The sequence below is a fragment of the Colias philodice genome, chromosome 1 (genome assembly GCF_061535455.1).
Source record: "Colias philodice isolate Cphi_HAF_F1 chromosome 1, ilColPhil1 Martin Lab GWU primary, whole genome shotgun sequence".
Classification (NCBI taxonomy): domain Eukaryota; kingdom Metazoa; phylum Arthropoda; class Insecta; order Lepidoptera; family Pieridae; genus Colias; species Colias philodice.
In genome coordinates this window covers 12,990,157-13,011,334 of record NC_143086.1, presented here as the reverse complement: position 1 = coordinate 13,011,334, position 21,178 = coordinate 12,990,157, and the positions used below count along the sequence as shown (strand labels likewise).

General features: G+C 34.8%; 3 protein-coding genes across 7 annotated transcripts in view; 2 read left to right on the top strand and 1 right to left on the bottom strand.

The window, feature by feature from the left end:
- ftz-f1 (ftz transcription factor 1) overlaps positions 1-4,881 on the top strand; it is a 101,280-nt gene extending 96,399 nt beyond the window's left edge. For all 5 annotated transcript variants that reach the window (XM_089697696.1, XM_089697723.1, XM_089697714.1 and 2 more), the window contains one exon: positions 245-4,881. In XM_089697696.1, coding sequence (XP_089553822.1) covers position 245 — 1 coding nt within the window. In that variant the 3' untranslated portion in view covers positions 246-4,881. The remainder of the gene's footprint in view (positions 1-244) is intronic.
- Positions 4,882-5,100: 219 nt separating this feature from the next.
- scu (hydroxysteroid 17-beta dehydrogenase 10) lies at positions 5,101-12,189 on the bottom strand. Its single transcript, XM_089698270.1, has 6 exons — positions 11,959-12,189; positions 11,514-11,678; positions 11,146-11,310; positions 10,626-10,754; positions 8,282-8,390; positions 5,101-5,354 (listed from the first exon to the last, which is right to left on the bottom strand). The coding sequence occupies exons 1-6, from the start codon at positions 11,965-11,967 to the stop codon at positions 5,164-5,166; spliced, it is 768 nt and encodes a 255-aa protein (XP_089554396.1). The 5' UTR covers positions 11,968-12,189; the 3' UTR covers positions 5,101-5,163.
- Positions 12,190-13,191: 1,002 nt separating this feature from the next.
- LOC149491433 (RNA polymerase II subunit A C-terminal domain phosphatase SSU72-like) lies at positions 13,192-15,262 on the top strand. The gene is made up of 2 exons (XM_089694558.1): positions 13,192-13,445; positions 13,844-15,262. Exons 1-2 carry the CDS (start codon positions 13,383-13,385, stop codon positions 14,426-14,428), a joined length of 648 nt encoding a protein of 215 aa, XP_089550684.1. The 5' UTR covers positions 13,192-13,382; the 3' UTR covers positions 14,429-15,262.
- Positions 15,263-21,178: the final 5,916 nt, after the last annotated feature.

Sequence of the window (21,178 nt, the reverse complement as noted above, 5' to 3'; positions counted from 1 at the left end):
AGCACCACCACAAAGGCACTAACTACTTCGTATTACATATTAACGGTTGTAGCAATGCGGCTCAAACGTACGACACTGCACCTAACAGATACGCTTGAATAATTCGCACCTCTAGGCCATCCGTACATCTAATATCGGTGAAGGAGTCACTCGTCCAGGTTCTAACCATCATTCACATAGCACGGCCCTAATACAATCCCTGTTTATTACTGTTTGAGAGCTGAAAGCCACTTTCTGTTCGCAGATCTTGAAACACCAGTGACGGGGAGCAACAGATCGTGCACGTGATCGAGACTCCCCCATCCAGCGAGATAGCTACTACAAAATATTACTTATTGTTAATCTAGATTTAGTTGGTAACTTGGTGTGTGATTAAGCATATAAGTTATTGCCGAGCGCCGGCGACGCCGCGCGCGCCTAGTCCCATACAGTAATACAAATTATTTATCTGCCTAATCTCTGTAACATATGCAAATATTTAACGATCCGTTTCGCGTAGCTACTATTTATTGTGCAGTCTATATATCGTCGTATCAAAATTGTGTAAGTACCGATTTTATATTAGCTCGTCTTAATTCCGGTGCGTAGTGAAGGAAAAATATTACTATACATATTTTAGGAAAACGTCTGTGATTTTTATCGAAGAAAATTGATGAACCATTTTAATGTTAGTTGTGTGATGTATAAATGTTAGTGTTAATAACGCTTTACCTAACTACGTGCGAGCCCGCATACCTTCACCTTATTACTTACTATACATTACGATAATATTATAAATACACGTTTAATTCGTCTTCTTAAGTAACGCACTATGGAGCATATTGTGAGCGGTCACGTGACTAGGTGAAGTATGAATTGTTAAAGTAGTTATTTGCCTGAATATATTTCAGATTTTATTAAGAGTTGATATTTTAAAATAAAAATCTCTATGTATTATCACTATAAAATACTAATAAGGACTAATTAATAAACGATCGCATTGAGGTCGTGTTTAAAGTTTACATTTGTTCAATCGATGTTTTAAATCTTATCTAAATGTTGTATAAAATTTAATAAAGTATATATATAATTTATCGGCCGTACCAGTACAAATGAGTATATAATTATAATCTTTGTAAATATTATAAAATAGCACATAACAGTGATTTACGCTACTTCTATTGTAATTATGTATAATATTTCTGAACATACGTGCAAAAGCCTTAAAAATCATAGATTTTTAAAAAAAGATGGGTACTAGCGTCAAATGGCCTGCGGCCGAGGAGACAATGTATTTTTATACAGCATATTGTTCTTTATTAACATATATAATATGTTAACTGAAAGTACATTATTTCGTATTTTTCTAACATATAGTGTAATGTAATCGAAAATTATGATCAACTTGTAAAGTGGAAAAGGATTATTGTATTTAATTATAAATAAACCGTTATCATTGTGTTATATACATATATCTATATTATATCTCCTATGTACATATGTACGTTACAAATTTAATTTGAAAACGTTTTATTTTTGTAATGGTTCGTCGAATAAGATGTGGACGGTCTCGGCCTGCCTTCGCGATCGAGTACAGGGAGCGGCAGGCCTGGCCCCGAAGCGATAAGATTTTAGTTAATGTGATCGACGGTTTGTGTTAGAGTCGTTATAAACTTTAGTTTACCCTATAATTATTGCACCAAGTGCGCATCTACGGTAGACCGCATCAACGAAAAGTACATAATATTAGATGTTATCGATTAATATTATTTTCATTATTTCTTCTCGGGGCTCTCACCTAAGCTTTTATTTATATTTATATAGATAGAGAGGTTATGGTACCGTGTTTGTCTATATACCGTCCAGTCAACTGAAATTTATTAATCAAAAACGTGTTTAGAAATTCCGGTCAATTACGGATTTGTTTGTATTATTTTTTGACATTCATCGGTACATCGGGTTCGGCTTTACACGGTTATTGGATCAAATCTTTCGTCAAAATCAATTATTGAAAGTTCCTTGAAATGTTGTCGGTACGTTTTTATCAATGTGTGAATTTTTATCGATATCGTTTTGGGAAATATTTGAATTAAATCTAAATATTACATTGCACTTTAATTTCCCTTATACATGTGAATATTATTTTTTACAAAAAATAGTATAATTATTTGAAATATACAAATGAACGGAATCAATAGATGTCGGTGCGACGCACAGAAGCGAAACCCCATTGTATATATATATCGGAACTCTTGGAGCTGTGGTATAAGCGAGCGCAGGCGACCGTTACCGCTGAAGTGGCATGTTGCGAGTTATTTAGTTTCAGTTAACGCTTAGAGGTTTGTTCGAGAGAACACAGCTTCGTAAACGCTTTATTGAAGGCAAAGCTGATCTGTGATGGTATGACGTAGTTAGGTACTTTGAAGGCTGTGGGTCTGTCCAAACTTTGGCGAACACGTTATTTCCTGTCCACTACGAGTTTACCCTTTGGAGTATTGTATGTTACGCGTCTCGCGCGAGGAACCCGATCCGACCCCGCTCGGGCGACTCTTCCTACTTCGTTATATTAGTTTTGTGCTCCGCGCACGCGTTACCATTTCTACAGTATTTTTAATTATACACTAATGCTTTATATCACTTTTTCGTAGGACGCATTCGATTAACGACCGATTCTCTGATAACTAATCGACTACTAATGAATTATTGTCTGTGTAAATCCTATATACAATTTATATTAAATAACAACTTGGATGTTTATAGATAAAATATTTAAATGTATCGCAGTATTTAAATGTATAGATGTATAAATATAACTTTATGTATATATTTCAAAGCAGATTTATAAATACTATTTTAATTAGTCGTACGTATTGAATATTACGTGGATACCCCTCGTCATCTACAGACCGGAGTCGTGTGCCATTAGCTAAGCCCGTACACGGTACAGGGTCCGCGAGTGCGTCTCCGAGCCACCGGCCTTCGGCCCGCCGGCCTGCCGGTCCCCGGCCCCCGGCCCGCTTGTGGTTTGCGTTCGCTCGCAACGAGAGTAGACAATAACAGCTGTATTAGGGTGCCAGTGTTCATCCTAACTTTTATTAAACGATCCGAACGCCACTTCATTTTACCCGCTTTACTATACTTGGATTACCTATGATTTTAATATTTAATCGATCGATATAGATTATAAATAGTTTATGCTTGTAATGTTAAACTACTATGTACGCGTAAGTTAGGTTGTAATATACGGCGTATGTTGTAACTAGTGTTTTTGTAAGTAAGTAATATCTATATTTATGAATTATAATAAGTGTTTTATAACGTCGAGCGGCACGAAGAGTGTTTCTCGGTACATGTACATTTCGTTTCGGTGGTGAGGAATACGGATGCATACCAAATAGGCGTTGGTAACTCGCGGTGTGATGCGGTCAATCGGAGGGCGGCTGTTTGTTCGCTCAGATTCGTTCGCTGGCGCCGGGCCTCACCGGGCACATTATCTGCTGTACGAGATCTCTTCACTCTCTGGGTGTGATTATCCACATTCAAGTTTGTACATTGTCTATATCAATTGCAATGAAGACAAGCCCGGAGCCGCCGAGGAGAGCCCGTGCACGCAATGTGCTCGGTGCGGTGCCGAAGTCGCAGTCGGTCACCATCACACTTGCAGACGGTAAACAATTGGGCGACGAGTTATCGATGGCTGAGTGGTCGTACGCGTCAGACACATTCCAAAATAACACTAATCATAACATAATAACGCGCGTCAACAAACGCGTTACAATTTGTAAGTTAACCACTTTGTTGTTCATTAACGATAAGTTAGTTTTAATCTCAGTCGATGTTGTTTACTTTAGTTTGTGTATAGTATTTTCGATTAAGTTAATGTGAGGACGACGTGAATTTGAGCGAATCGACAGGCCTAAGCCTGGTTCACCCTAGCTGTAAATTTATGAACCTAAGTGATTTTTTTTCTGTTGCACCTTAATTTGTTTCGCGAGCCGTGTTAGTTATATAATAATATCATCATTGTACATATAGATAGGGCGAGGTACACAGAATTCAATTATTGTTGTTAAATTTAATAAAGGCGCTGACAGAATACCACTGTGACATTGTCGCTTTCGCTGTTTATACATAACCGATACGATAGACATAATTAGGTACTTCTGTTCGTCGTAACTCTTGAGTGTTAACTGTTGTGGACCTTAGTCCCTCGATGTTCTCTAATTGGTTACCGTACGGCCTCCGTGAGTCGACCCGATCCTCACGTCGAGAGGAACACACCCCTCGCATCTCGGTCCCCGGACCGCTGTAATTGTAAAATAAGTACACCATCTAAGCTCTGCCTGTAAGGCGCATTGTAAGGCTGCTCCTTTGTTAACTGAACGTTTAGATGTAATGTACAAACGTCTATCCCCTCTATACATCACTTCAGACATCACGCCTTGACACCCTTCGCAACGCCGTCGCGTCCATCGTCACTCGCAATGGCTGATCATTTATTGTATATACTAAGGTAATCCGCGTCGAGTTATACATATCGGTAAAGTTGTGAACGGTTCAGTTAAAAGATGAGCAACCGCGATCTATTAGCCGCAGTTGTACCGTGTCATTACCTCACATATTAACGTCTTTTTGTACATTTTAAAATAGTTATTGTTATCGCTAAATCTTTATTGTCTTCATTGTGTTTCGAGGTGTTAAGTTGGAAACTGCAAACACGAGATCTATTTTTAGATGTCCACTTAGATACATATACGTGGCGGTGTAAAGATGTCGCCCGCATTCAGTGTATTTATTTTCATGGTGTTTAATAAATATTGTGAGACGCACGACGCGTCGGCGGCGGAGGACAGCGCCCGTCGTCGCCCGTTATTGTAGAAATAAATAATATTTTCGTTTAAATTGGCTTTTTCTTTTGTGTTAATAACTACGTCGAATTATTAGCTGATATAATAATTCGCAAATACCTACATATATTTTAAGTTATATAAGAATAGAATAAACAAAAACTGCGATGAAAAGCAAGAACGTTTCGAGATCTTTACGCATTCAATACATTGTGTGGAAGTCCTTGACATGTGCAACAGAATTTCTTATCACAAGATAAATGAAACACAAACATATCTAAAACATAACATCTATTTAGATTTCATAAACATGTATAACAAAAACAGTACGCTTAGTCTAAGGTTGCATTCTCAAGGACCCATCTAATCTTATAGTTTCTCCATTAAGCATTGGGTTCTGTATAATGCTCTGTACAAGTAACGCATACTCGCTGGGATGTCCCAAACGTGAAGGGAATGGTACAGACGCCTCCAACTGTTTGATGGCTGGCTCTGGTAACATATCCATCATTGGTGTTCTGAATAAACCTGGAAAATAATGATCAATCTTTATAATACATTAGGTTTATATTTATCTTAGATAAATTACTGCAAAGGCAGGACCAAATATGTGATTATCATTTCAATTTTTTGCTCGCAAAGTTGGAAAAATGGGTTGATTGTTGTTAACTTGTTACATTCATATTTATTTCTAACAATCACAAGCTATGCATTAATTTTATACTATTGGAATTAACTCGCCATCGCAATTAAAACATATAAATATTAAAATATCTTTGTCTCAAAGCATCTACTACACAGTACTATCAACCTTACAGTACTCCAAAATTAATAATGCGCATGCAGATCTTCGCTAATTATCGTATTTCCAGAAACACCCGAATCACCCCAAATCATTGAATCGTAAGTGCCCTAAAACAATTCACTTGCACCTTGTTCAAAAGAAATAGGAGTCAATTCAGAGTCATACACAATCGAAATCAATTCAGGCGATAGGTGACAGTAGCCTGTCAGTCAAAAAATTCAAAAATCCGTCAGTCGTCTTTATATATTGGTGGCGACGGCACGTATTATCTCTGTATGGAATTATATAGAGCTGCTGTTACATACCCTTCTTAGTTTTATTTCAAAGTTGAATTTTCCGATAAAATGATTATTTACACTGGTAGCAGATAGCAGTGGGGAAAGTGAAAATTAATAAGAGCATAATGAAAGTTCTGATCATTCTACGATATCAGAAATAGAGATAATCCCTGATTCTATAAATCCTTTGGACTGAGATTTTAATGATTAGATTTCTACAATTTAAATGTATACCAGTGTTTGAAAATCATTTTTTTTTTAAATATAAACTTTGTCTTATTTTAACCTTCCATACATCCGTCATTACGCCAGCTTCAGTAAGACACTTTAATAGTTCTTAGTATAGAATTTTCCGAATAAATCAATACAACAAATATATATTCGCAATCGTGTGGCTTATCCTCGCTATTAACTTACATTGAATTATCGAAACAAATTTCGTTATTTATCTCTTTTACCATAAAATCACAATAAAACTCATAATTCTAATAAACTATACATGAAGAAAATACATTTAACCACTCTATATACATATCATCTTCGGAGGCTCGGGGAATATGACAGTTGCCGAACAGTGACGAATTTTTCTATGCGCATTATCAGTTTGGGAGTACTGTACAGTGTTTGTTATTATGACGCAAAAACGGTTGAACTGATTTTGGGGAAATTTGGTTTGATAAATTCGAATTTATAGAAAATAAAAGTTGTACAGAAAATCAAAAATGCGAGTGATGCGAGCAATGCCAAGGGCGCATACCTTCAAAAGATATATTCTAATCATTTCTTAACCAATCCTGCATTCTGTCATCTGTGTTATTATGATTCAAGAAAGTAAGTTCTTAATAGTAATTATGTATATACAAATGAAATTTAGGTTAAAATTGCAATGCAAATTATCAGCACAATTAACAGGACCCTTATGATAACATTGTTTTATCAAGAACTGCATACAATGATAAAATGCATGGACAAATATATTTGTCACAAAATTCATCCAACAAAAAATCGCAAATAAATTAGTAGTAATATTTCGCATAGTGCACCAAACTAGACAAATAAAAATACACAAAATAAATCCTTACACTTATTTTATAAAGGGATTTTTGAAGTGAAACTTCTTTAGGCGCGTTGACAGTAAATTCATGGTCGCGTCATGGCAATACCGTCACACCATGGAGTAAAGTGACAATTTTGGTATTTTGGAATAATGCCAAAGAAATTTCACTTCTGACATGTGTGCTTGGCACACACACTCTTTTTTTAATTAATATTTAATCCAAACACTTTAGAAACATTATGTATAAATGTTATATTTTTTAAATACAGGGTGTCTCATAAGTACCCAACGATTTCAAAAGCGTGTCTAGACTAGCCGGCGCAACTGATGGGAGCGGTGAGTGCGGCATTAGCTAGCGCGTTCCAAGGATTTTTAGTTGCCGCCATGGCGTTCACGGGAGAGCAACGCGGTTTTTGCGTTCGCGCCTATTTTCAAAACAATAAATCGACGGCGCCTGTATCGTCTCAATTATCGATTGAGGCATATTGATGAAACGCCCAGCAACTCTACCATACTCTCATGGATCCGGAGTTTCAACACTACCGGAAACACAACAGGAAGCAAGAAATCTGGGCGCCCAAGAAGTGTAAGAACGGATGAAAACATTGAGTTGGTGGCAAGTTCGGTGCGACGTCAACCTCAAATAAGCATTAGGTGGCCATGCTACGCAACTTTTTCGAGCCAGAGCTTCAAGAATGTGAGCATTATAATGTCAGGACATGGTTCCAACAGGATGGAGCCAAATCCTATACAACTAACCACTCAACTGAAGCCCTACACCAATTGTTTCCCGAAAAAGTCATTTCAAGAAGGGGTGACATTGAATGGCTCCCCAGAAGCCCGGATTTGACGCCCCCCCATTTTTTTATGGGGGTATCTTAAGTCAAATGTGTATGAAAATTCTTCGCAAACTTTGAACGACTTGAAGACCAACATCGGAGAAAAAATTGCGTCCGTAGATAGACCTCTTCTTCAGAAAGTTTTCAGAAACTTTCACCAAAGACTCGAAGAATGTCGGCATCGTAATGGACGCCATCTCAACGATGTAATCTTCAAAAAATAAAAATTCCTTTTGTTTTCTATTAAATTTGTCAATATTATATTTTAAAACCAATAATTAGTTAAATTTTTTGCATCATGAAATCGTTGGGTACTTATGAGACACCCTGTATTTGTCAATTATTTAAACAAGGGATAAAAATGAGGAATATCTATAATAATAATTTTTAATAACTTCTTATTCTAATTCTTTTTCTAGTTTATAACTCAGCAATCCTAATGAAAATAGTAAAATACCAATAAAATGGTCACCCACCTGGTGCTATAGTAACCACTCTTATGCCTTGCTTAGAAAGATCCCTCGCAATTGGCAAAGTCATTCCCACGACTCCTGCTTTTGATGCAGAGTATGCCGCCTGTCCAATCTGAAAAAATATTTAAGGTATAAGTTAGTTTGTAGAATGTTTTGTTTATATGGGATTAAAGGACAAGCTCAGAACCTCATAGCCTCATACCTGCATGATAGGATACAAACTGTAGTTGTTAATGGAGAATGTTCTGGCGGTGCGTCAATTAACATTGGTGTTCCACAGGGATCTATTTTAGGACCCTTCTTGTTCTCGGTATATATCAATGATCTACCTTATTATTTACAGGATAGGTGTGAAATAGTTCTGTTTGCAGATGATACCTCATTAATATTTAATGTGGATAGGCATGACCCAAATGTTGACGAAGTGAACAGTGCTCTTTTACACATATCCGACTGGTTTACTGGTAATAATTTATTATTAAATGCCAAAAAAAACAACATGTGTTGAATTTTTACTACCTAACGTTTAAAAAATAAACAGAAATATTACCTTGAACGGGGAGGTATTACACCCTACAGAATCGACTGTATTTCTTGGGTTAACATTGGACAAGAAACTACAGTGGGGAGCCCATGTCAGCCAGCAGCATATGCAGTTCGAAAAATAAGTCATCTCACCGATGTAGATAGAGATACAGCTAGATTGGTTTATTTCAGCTACTTTCATCTCAGAATTATGTCCGATGGAATTCTACTATGGGGCAGGGCAGCAGATATAGAAACTATATTTATCTTACAGAAAAGAGCCATTCGCTCTATATATAATTTACGTGCTCGGGACTCACTAAGAGATCTATTTAAGAATACTGGTATCCTTACTGTACCTTCACAGTATATATTTAATAATATTTTGAATGTACACAAAAACGCTGACTTACACACAAGAGTAGGAGATAGACACTGTTATGGCACAAGGAACAGAAATAAAATTGAAATGCCATATTTCCGGTTAGCTAAAGTTAAAAATAAAGTTTGGAAAATCCAAAAGTGCACGACTCATAATGCTCATTTAATTATGAAATATAAAAAAAAAAAAAACTTAACTATTGTAGTTTTCGTTTTTTATTTATTGCAATTAAACGACACTGAATTAATTAATCATTCGCATTCAGTGACCTACAATCGTCGATTAGAATATTTAAAAAAAAAATTCAACTCAAATGATGGATTTTTTCACAAGTTATAGTGTTTTCAGGTTTCACACATGACGGACAGGAAATTTTTTTAACCTATTTCGGTGTTTTTTTCCAATTCTATTGAAGTAAATCAATTTTTAAAAAGTATGGGATTAATCTCCATTAAATTATCTCGACAATAGTATGCAAAATATCTTGATTCCGTGAACTAACAAGGCTATAATAATAAGAATAGCTGCAAAAATGAGGCGAAAAAAATTTTTCGATCGTAAAGCACTCTCTGATGCTTCGCATCATGAGTCGTGCAATTCATTTATGGGTCAAGGTATACGCTTTTACAACAGAATTCCTCATAATATTAAAGAGTTTAGTAGTTCTAAATTTAAAACTTATATAAAAATGTACTAGTTCAGAGAGCCTACTACAGTATTAAGGAATATATGGACGATAAAAACCCATGTAGGGTTGTCGCGTAAAAACCACAGGACAGTTCATATTATATAATTGGCATATTATTATAATATATGATGTTACATAAGTATTTTGTAAAATTAAATTGTAAAACTGACATGATTTAAAAGATTTAAAAGAGCAACTATGGAGTTTTGAATCGGAATCGGAATGAGAATCGGTGGTAAATGTTAAAAATATGTAATGACATATCAAAAGTGCTTCTAGAAGAAGTCTAATTGAATAAATAAATGTTTGAGTTTGAGTTTGAGTTCTACCCCATAGTGGGGTTTGTGTCATACATGTGGTGGGCAATTAAGTGTTCAGTTGATAAGGTAAGTTAAGTATAGTTAAGAAAATGCCTTGCATAAGGCCTTGATATGATAAAGGGTTTATGTATGGACTTAACCATGAAAACACTAGAAATCCATTCAGATATTGTGATTGAAGTAATAATCTGTCATATGTCAGACTGTTTTGTTGAGACTATATTAAAATATGCAAATTTTTAAAGTACATTAGTATAGTGTATATTAGTCCCTACTTGCATCAATAAGCAGCAAATGACTAATAAATTGATCAGTGAAGCAAATGCATCTGCTTGGTAGGAGACACTAGACTCAGAACCTCACTTTTTCCATAATATACTTATAATTTTCCATAATAATACAGATAAAAGTATTTGACTGAATCCCACTTACTTGGCCATCATAAGCAGCTATACTGGCAGTGTTGATTATAACCCCTCTCTGACCATCTGCATTTGGTGCATTCTTGCCAATGAGACCAGCCACAAAGCGAATCACATTGAATGTTCCAATTAAATTCACCTGAAAATAATATGTTAAGTTTAAATGTATTATGTCTTCTGTCATAGTTCCTTCCTTAGCATAGCATCGCATCACTGTGCCGGTTGGAGTGGGGGATGTTAGGTTTTTTCATTACGGAATTTTTACATTCGGTCGCCGCGCTCAAAGTCACTACATAGTATAAAACAAAGTCGCTTTCTCTGTCCCCATGACCCTTTGTATGCTTAAATCTTTAGAACTACGCAACGGATTTTGATGCGGTTTTTTTAAATAGATAGAGTGATTCAAGAGGAAGGTTTTAGTATATAATTTATTAGGTTTTAGACAAAGCGGGCGAAGCCGCGAGCGGTAAGCTAGTCTGAGATAAAAGCTATACAATAGCTTAATAATTGTTATTTCTGTAAACCCATACCTCAATGGTCTTTTGGAAAGACTTCAAATCAAATGGTTGGTTCTTCTTGAAATTATATATTCTGGAGGCAGTGGCAATGCCAGCACAATTCACAGCTACATCTAAACGGCCAAACTTGTCAACTGTTGCTTGTAATGCATTCTTAACATCATCTTCTGATGTTACCTGGAAAATTATAACAGCAGCTAGTAACAGTTTAGACTACGTAATTTATAATATATATATAATATATATATATATATATATATATATATATATATATAGACATTTCAGAGACTTTGTTCTTGGTTTAATAGAAAATCTAATAAAATATTTACACTTCATTTAAAAAAAGTGCTATTAATTAAAATGGGCAATAGTAATCTTACATCGACAGGAACAAATGCTGCATCATTTCCTAATTGTTTAGCGAGATTGGACCCTGAACTGGAGGGCAGGTCACAGATTACAATACGCCCTCCTTGCTTCACTAGATGTTCCGCAGTCGCTTTTCCAAGACCCGAAGCGCCGCCGGTGACTAGACCAACCAAACCCTAAAGACAGTCGTAAATTAAATAATAATAAAAAATAAAAATCATTTATTGAACCAAAATACATTACACAAAAAAGAGGACCCCAGACTCCTAATATAGCTTTCGCTGTGTTTCAGGAGCCTGTGCCTTCCCGATACACTATTTCGTTCAATAGCAATACAAAAAAAAATCTATTAAAACAATGTAATTCTATTAAAATAAAAAACAAAACGGAAGAAACAAATTTATATAAATTGCTTAAGCTATTTAAGTTGTACATTACTTAATATTTAATACAAACCTTAAACATTTTTGAAACAAAATAGATAAACACGTGCGAAAATCAAAGAGGTAATGGTTAATCACGAATTACGCAATACCCTCGCAATGAACTTTGAGTTATGTTTGAAAAAATGCTAATCAAATTGAAATTGTGTTATCAAAATTTAAATAAAATGCCTACGTAAATATCATTCAAATAAATTATTGTTGTGACTTGTGTTGTGCGATACCTATTCTGCCATTGGCTCTGGCTGCCTTTTGACACTTGGTTGACACTGAAAAGACAGACACAAGAGACATGGCATGTGGCTTGATATGATTTTTGTGATTATCACACCCCGGACCTGTGCCCCGGACACTCCATACAAAATTATCGTTTTGACAGTCACACTGTAGAGACTGCAAATGTGTGTGTTAACGCTTTATGGTTGGCACATTTGCTAGCGTAAAAAAAAATTCGCGTTTTTCTGATGAAATACATCCGTAAACAGCACAATATCTAACCATTTTCTACGAAAAACGATAATCACAAATCCAAAATAATAAAATTACTTTAAGTCAATTTGATTAATGTTGTCAATCTTCGTTGCGTATCGGCCTTGCAGAAAAATATGGCCCATTTTAATCACGATCGCGCGGGGTGAGGTAAGTATAATTTTGGCGGGAGGCGGAGAGTGTCCGTTCTGTAGCGTTTAGCTACTATTATGTATTCTGTGCTACCAAATGTCGGATCAAAGGACACTTGTCGCAAGCTTGGCGCACCATCCACACATTGGCCGCGCGATCAAGAGTGCACATTTTCTTCTTGCGGCGAATTATAACACCTAGACACTGGAGTATAAGTCCCTGAATCCCTGATACATTTTACGAAGTTTCAATCGGGAGGAAATTGGTCATGAAAATCTGTTATAGGCTCCGAGGCAAATCATTATCTAGATACCCGTAGTCGCGGCTGTATTAGCCGCGTCCGATAGTTTGTTTGCACCACAGAGCAAGTGATTGGTTTGCACCTTTACGTATTCTGGTGTGCGACAGTGCCCATGCGAAGACAACCCCTTACCAGTTACCCCTCCACATTTCCCTCAACGCTAGAGATAATTGCCGCTACTTATAATTAAAATATGCATAGTTACCCTTACCCACACCCTTACCTTTTTTGATCAAGCCCACATCAAGCCATTTGATCGTATCGTATCACCATAATACGTCTTGTCTATGGCAAATACGTTCATTTTGATATTTTGTGTGTTCAATTTTGCATCTATGTATTAATCATATTACTTGCTCTGTGCATTAATCAATGATTCTGTATTGACGTTTGCGCAGCCGGCATCCAGCATCCTCAATCTTTTCTCCTACGCTTTTCTCATTGCCTGTTGCGCTGTTTGCTGCGGTACGTGCTCTGGTAATATCATTTAGCTCAACTTGATCTGTGCTATCATCATGAGTGTCGTTTGTGAAGGAAACGTTTGCCGTTTTGTGTTTCCAATTGATCATTGGACTCAGGTGGGTTTAGTTTATTTTAACTTTTCGTATTAATTAAATGATAGGTAATACGCCAAAAAACTCTTCTGTGGTTCTGAATCGATAAAATTTCATGGAAAATTCCATCGTTTATAACTTCATTAAATGCTCTCTGTCTTAACTAGTATATTATTAATATAGGTTCTAAATTAAGTACATACTACTTATTCACAGGCATTTCTGTTTGTATATAACTGTTTATTATGTACTTAATTATTTGTTTATTTTAATGCTACTGCTGAGCGCTAATCTCAATAAATATTGGACCTATTTTAAAAATTCATTCACCATTTGATAGGTTCCCTGAGACTATATAAATGCCACAAGCATAGCAAGTCTATAAAATATGTAGCATACTTTATCTCCCCAATTTTCTTCAGGCCATCATGCAGGATGAATTGAAGTTTGCCGTTGTTTGTTCATCCAACATGAATCGTAGTATGGAGGCTCACGCCATCCTGAGCCGCAGAGGTTTTCAAGTTAAATCTTTTGGTACTGGAGACAAGGTAAAACTACCGGGTAGAGGGAACAAACCAAATTGCTACGAATTTGGCGTTTCCTATAAGGACATATATAATGACCTTCTTGAAAAAGATAAAGAATATTATGAGAAAAACTCTGTTTTGAATATGCTTCTGAGAAACAAGAATCTAAAACCCTGTCCAGAGAGATTCCAAGATTCTACTGATAGATTTGATATTATTATAACTTGTGAGAAACGGGTTTTTGACCAGGTCGTCGAGTGGTTTGTCTTAAAGAAACCTGAACAAAACAAACCCGTTAATATCATAAATATTGATATTAAAGACAATCTTGAGGAAGCTACTTTGGGATCTTATCTCATCCTTGACCTTGCTACAAAACTAACTGAGAGCTCAGATTACAAAAAGGATCTACATTCTATTCTAAAGGCTTTTCAAAGGAAATGCAGGAAACATGTATCGCATTGTACTATGTTTTATTAGATGCACTGTCATGCTGGAAAGATCTTTGTAGTCGCTTTTCTCATATTTTTATTTATGTATAGCATACATTTTTATTTATCTATTTTAGTCTTGATATCTATTTACTGTTTGATCTCAAAAAGCCACATATCAACTCTAAGAACATTAAACCATATACACTCAGAATGAAAGGAGTCGTAAAGGTTTATGAACAACACATTTCAGAATTAAGTTGATTATTCTTTTCGAAAAATAAACTCGTAATTATAACTCATAATTACTGATCAAATAAAATTTAATTACAATTAATATTGTATAAGCACATCTATAAAAAATTTATTTTCGCACATTTTTTTTTTGTAAAACAAATATTTAAGTGTTCGTACAAATATGCAACAAAGTGCGGTCTTTGATTTTTTGCCTTATGTTGTTACTCAGAACCTTTTGGGCTAAAACTTCCCCCAGCTTCCTCTACACACTGAAACACATTACAGACTTTTTATACCTTATTAAAACATACACATAATGGATAGATGGACTTGAGTTTCTAAATTGAATTAGATTTTTTTTATTTGTCTTTCACATTCTGTTTGATTAATTCCCGTACCACATATTATTTTTCTTTATCCGTATGGATTTTAGTTTAAATTACAACTTTGCATTTTGAGCATAAAACTAAACATGTATGTAATATCATATTATGTTAACCATTATTGTAATACACAGTAGATTTAGTAATTAGTAAAATTAAGGTATTTAAGATTGTATTTCATTCAATTATTTAATGCAGAAGATGCAATTGAATTACATTAAATTTTAGATATAAGAGAGACATTTGTAAGTTAAACTGAATGTCTTAGGATCTCAAAGTTAAGAGTATCTTAGATTTAAGTGTAATATTGATTATAACCATATGGTCTTTCCATGGTTCTCTTGATCTCTTTCTTTATTGGGAATGTTTGGAAAAATATCCGCTATTAAATCTACTTCGCAAAAATGTTATGAATGTTTTTGTTGATGTTGATGTTAAACTAGAAGAAACTTAATATATATTTAATGGACTGTAGGTTTAACTTTGAGCTGAGTTTAACTTTGAGCTTTATACTTCATTTTTTTTTATGGAAACAATACTTTTTGGAGGCTATGTATGCGTCTTACTTAGTCAGTATTATTTACTGGCCAATTTTTACAAGCTTTTAAAAGAATGTTACATTATTCAGTATTTTTTTTATAAGTACTTTAAAAAATTGTATTTTCATATAATATAATGTTTTCGATGTGAGTGAGACTCGCTGATTTCTGTATTTCTGATTATGTTAAATTATAAGACTGTAAAATTAAGATTGGTATCAAAGAAAATAAATGTGATTAAAAATATATATTATTTTATTGTCAATACATCCCTTATCGAAAATACATAGCTAAATTTTTATTTGTTATGTATTTGGCTTGGCTGGCATCTACCTCAAATAGATGAGTGGGTAGCGCTTCTGATATTATTAATTTATTTTTTGATTGTTGTTTTGATTTTTGATTATATGTAAAAAAAATGCAAAAAATTTTTTTAATAAAATTAAATGTATGTAAGTCAACCTAGGGTGCATCAGCCATGCCATATTGGAATTTAGAATAGGTTATATAGCACCTAAAAGCAATTTTAAAAATAAAAACAGCCAAGCGCGAGTCGGTCTCGCGCGGGGGGGCTCCGAACAAACCTATTGCTTATTACACAGCCTACTCTAATTTTTCCTTTATAAGTGCTATAAGATGTTCCTTTGGTACACAATTTCATGACTCTATTCACAAGAAGTACCCTGTAGGTTTTGATTTGCTTGCGAATGTCGAAATTTGCGAAAAATTGCGAATGTCGAAATATGCGAAAAATTGCAGTTGTCTTATAAGTTTAATTTTATTACAGCTTCAAGAAACCTTAGACTTCAATGTTCAATATAAATTTGCGAATGTCGAAATATGCGAAAAATGGCAGCATACTTAAATGGCTGCTTAGACTGTATTTTTTGATTGTGTTGTCTTATAAGTTTAATTTTATCATAGCTACAAGCGACCGTTGACTTGAATATTCAATACAAATTTGCGAATGTCGAAATATGCCAAAAATTGCAGCATAAGCGGCTGTATCTTTTGATTGCGTTGGCATACCTATAAGTTTAATTTTATCACAGCTTCAAAGGACCGTAAGTATGAGGATTCACTATAAAATTTCAGCTTGATATCTCCACGCGTTCCTGTGAAAAGACGGACAACAAAGTGCTAATATGTATAAGGGTTCCGTTTTTTCCTTTTGAGGTTCGGCACCCTCATTATGTTTATTTGCTGTTAACCTTTCAGGACTTCCACTATCTACCTCCTACTCCATCATCAGATCAGTTTAATAATAATAGCAGATGATAAACATTGTTACTTATGTAACAAGATTTTTGCTCGATCGCAAACCGGTAATGTAAGTAAAATGGGTCAAAATTTACTTCTAAAATTTTATTTCACATTATTACAGTTGGCTTTTCCTGATTTCCCTTTCGAACTAAATAAATAATTCTTATAGAATTCAATTGCCGAAAATATCATTGAACTAAGCATTGAACATACCAAATAAAAATACATGACACAGTCGTTTAAAAAGATCGTCTTTCCAAATAATACTACCTATACCTACTGGCTACATACCTCCTACTTGTCGCATACTACCTAGTAGAATTTGGAGCATTATAAGGTTGATTGCAAAAAACGTACCTCTGCAAAGTACCTAGTTAGTTACTACACTAAAATGGAATATAGAATATTAAACTATAAAAAAAAAATTACGCAGGCTGAGAACGTAGGTTAATTCTTTTTTAGAGACAGTGTGATTAATAATAAATAAATAACTTTTTAGTTGTCTTCATATAAGCTTTGAGGTGAGTAAGATTATTTTAACATACTTAGTAAAATTTCTTGAACTCTATTAATATGAAATGGAGATTATATCGTTCTTATCGTTATTGAAAATCGATTTTGAAATTTTCAAATAGGTATACCGGGTGTAATCGGCGATTATTTCGTAACTATTACAGTTATCAAAAAACATTAAATTGATATCGAAAGTGCTTTACCTAATGAGTAAAATGACATTAATAACTTTATTAAATAAAACAGTTAATATAAAAAAAATACCTACATTAAACACTCCCACCACCTAACTAGAAAAAAAGCCGGCCAAGTGCGAGTCGGTCTCGCGCACCGAACGTTCCGAATAAACCTATTTTTTTTACGTTGTTAAGTAGGTACTATAAAATTTATATTTTTATCAATTTTTCCTTCATCCTGTGCTATAAGAACGTTACTTTGTAATGGGAAGTAGCTACCCTGTAGCTTTTGATTCCCTTGCGAATGTGGAAACTTACGGGCCCTGTATCTTTTGATTGCGTTGGCTTATAAGTTAGATTTTTTTACAACATCAAGGGAGTAGGGACCGTAGACTTGAGCATTCGATATAAATTTGAGCTTAATACCTCCACGCGTTCTTGAGAAAAGGGGTGTTGACAGACAGAGAGACGGACAACAAAGTGTTCCTTTATGAGGTTGGTTTTTTTTTTAGGTTTGAAACCCTTAAACCCATTCAGCCGATCTTTAGTTTTAAGTGATACCTACCTATGCTTGACACTACATCTTATATATAAAATTCTCGTGTCACTATGTTAGTCTGCATACTCCTCCGAAACGGGTGGACCGATTCTCATGAAATTTTCTGTGCATATCGGGTAAGTCTGAGAATCGGCCAACATCTATTTTTCATATGTACCACGGGCGAAGCCGGGGCGGACCGCTAGTCTTATATATAAAATTCTCGTGTCACAATGTTAGTCTGCATACTCCTCCGAAACGGGTGGACCGATTCTCATGAAATTTTCTGTGCATATAGGGTAAGTCTGAGAATCGGCCAACATCTATTTTTCATATGTACCACGGGCGAAGCCGGGGCGGACCGCTAGTTATTTTATATAATAATTATTATAGCTATATACATAATCAAATATTTATTTCCTTTAAAAATCACTTTTATTTGACTAATTTTTTTTATGTACCTACAGTACATATTAAGAGGGGGTGGTACATTCTCTTCAGCTACAGTGGTATTATAGCCCGGGAGCCCATAACAGATTTTCATGAACAATTTCCTCCCGAGTGTAACTTCGTAAAATGCATCAGAGCTATCACACAGCACACTACAACACTCGCGACCGTCAGCTGCAACTCCGTTGGTGGGTCGGGCATTATAGTAGCCTCCCAAGCATGCAGAAATATTTTTTTTTTCGGTCATTTCATCTCATTTGAAAATTTGTCATATTATATTTTATGTAGTATCTTGAAGGAAAAACTAAGTCAGCTGACCGTAACATCACAGTATTACAATATCTATACTTATAATAAATCTGTAGAGAGGCCAATTCTGTACATGAAATATATTTAAAAAAAACTATGAAGGGGTGATAAGGGATCGCTACTGATGCCAAAAATGCAATCAGTAAATTTTTTGTCTGTCTGTCTGTCTGTCTGTCTGTCTGTCTGTCTGTCTGTATATTCGTTATAGAAACAAAAACTACACGACGGATTTTAACCAAATTTGGCACAATTATTCTTCATACTCCTGGGCAGGTTATAGTAAAAGAATCATGTAAATCGATGTAGAAACACCAAAGTTATACATGAAATACGCTATAAGTCATCGCGCGAGAATACAGAATCATGCCATAAGGATTATTTTTGTGTATCAGTTGCCGCGTTCGACGCGCTTCGCGGCGGGAGCTATAAAAAGGCGGCGGGTCTGCACCCGTTTCGCGTTGTCACGGCATCACGTGTGAACGGCTGAACCGATTTCGATAATTCTTTTCTATTATATTCTTTGAAGTACCTACGAGGATGGTTCTTATGTAGAGAAAACGTAAATATGTATCACGGGCGAAGCCGGGGCGGACCGCTAGTAAATCATAAAGACAGAGTGCATTTGAATTCCAACAAAACAAGTTTACACAACAATAATTCTATTATTCAAGTTTTATTTGACATTCGTCTAGACGCAATTAATAAAAAAAACATCAGTTTTTTAATCCTGGCCATAAAATACGCAACACATAGATTAAAAAATAAAATTGACGTTTCTTTCGCACAGATTATAAATAATTTACAATGTCATTTTGACAGCTCGCTGGCGGGATGCAAATTTGCGTTTGTTTTAGAAATAATGTTATTTAACGAGATAGCTCGTAAAGTTTGCAGGCTGTATTTTATTTTTCTTTATAATGCAAGATGTAAAATCAGGCAATGAACGTGTTTGAAGGTATGTTTGCGAATTAAAGAATTTCGATTGGAATACCTAAGTTATGGCATACGATAAATTTTTATATGAGTAAGTAGTAATAAGTTATTTTGAATGAATTAAAGTTAACGTATCTATTAATTTTTAAAACTAGAACCTAGCCATATAATAAGATGACATCTTAGTTGTTATTTATAAAAAAAGTAGTTCTTTTTATGTTTTTTTTATTATTAATTTTAGAGTCCTTTTTGACATATTATAAAGTAAACTTAGATCACCTCTGCAATTCCTGGACGAATATTAAAATTCGAAAACACGAAATAATTTAACAAAATCGAACCCACGACCTACACAGACCATTAAAATATTTCTCTGACTCATGAGCAATCATTAAATCATTTATAACAATCATTAGTTTGATAAATTGAATATAACTATTTACCAATACTTAGCGTATTGCAAATATTAGACTTTAAAATCAATATCATTGTATTTAAAACTAGCTGTGCTCCGCGGTTTTACCCGCAGTGCTCCGCTCCTGTTGGTCTTAGCGAGATAATATTATATTATAGCCTTCCTCGATAAATGGGCTAACTAACACCGAAAGAATTTTTCAAATCGGACCTGCAGTTCCCGAGATTAGCGTGTTCAAACAAACTCTACATATAGAGGGACACATATAGAGGGTAACTTGGATTAACACATAGGATAGGTTTTATCCTGGAAATTCTACGGGAACGGGGATTATGCGGGTTTTTCTTTGAAAACGCGGAAGCCGCGGCCGGATAGTTAGTAGAATATAATCTATCTGTACATACAATTAGTTACTGAAATTGTTTGTACTCTTACAATAAATAATTATTTCCATCACTACATAGTATAAAACAAAGTCGCTTTCCCTGTCCTTATGTCCCTATGTCCCTTTGTACGCTTAAATCTTTGAAACTACGCAACGGATTTTGATGCGGTTTTTTTTAATAGATAGAGTGATTCAAGAGGAAGGTTTATATGTATAATAAGATCCATTAAGTAGTGGAAAAGTACTGTTATTTTTGAGGTTTCTAATGTGATGTCGTAAAAAATTACATTTATTCCGCTTACATTGCAAACGCAGGCTGAACCCTACGAGTTTTATCAAAATAATGTACTAAGTATTATACACATTGAAAAGGTCTACAGAAAAGTCCGCGATGGTATATGTCTACCTCTTATGGATAACCCACAATAACTTTTTTTTGTCATTTACTTTTTACGACAAATAATGGCTAATTTTCGAAGCGATTTTAACCAATACAGCATTAATCCTTAACCAATTAAATACCATGGATACATTGTTCATTTAATATAGATCTATATGGCCCTTTACACCGTATGATTTAAGTGAATATTTTCGAAGATATTACAGATTTAAAAATTGCGGGACGTAGCGTATGCGGCCGCCCGGCTATGTATTTTAT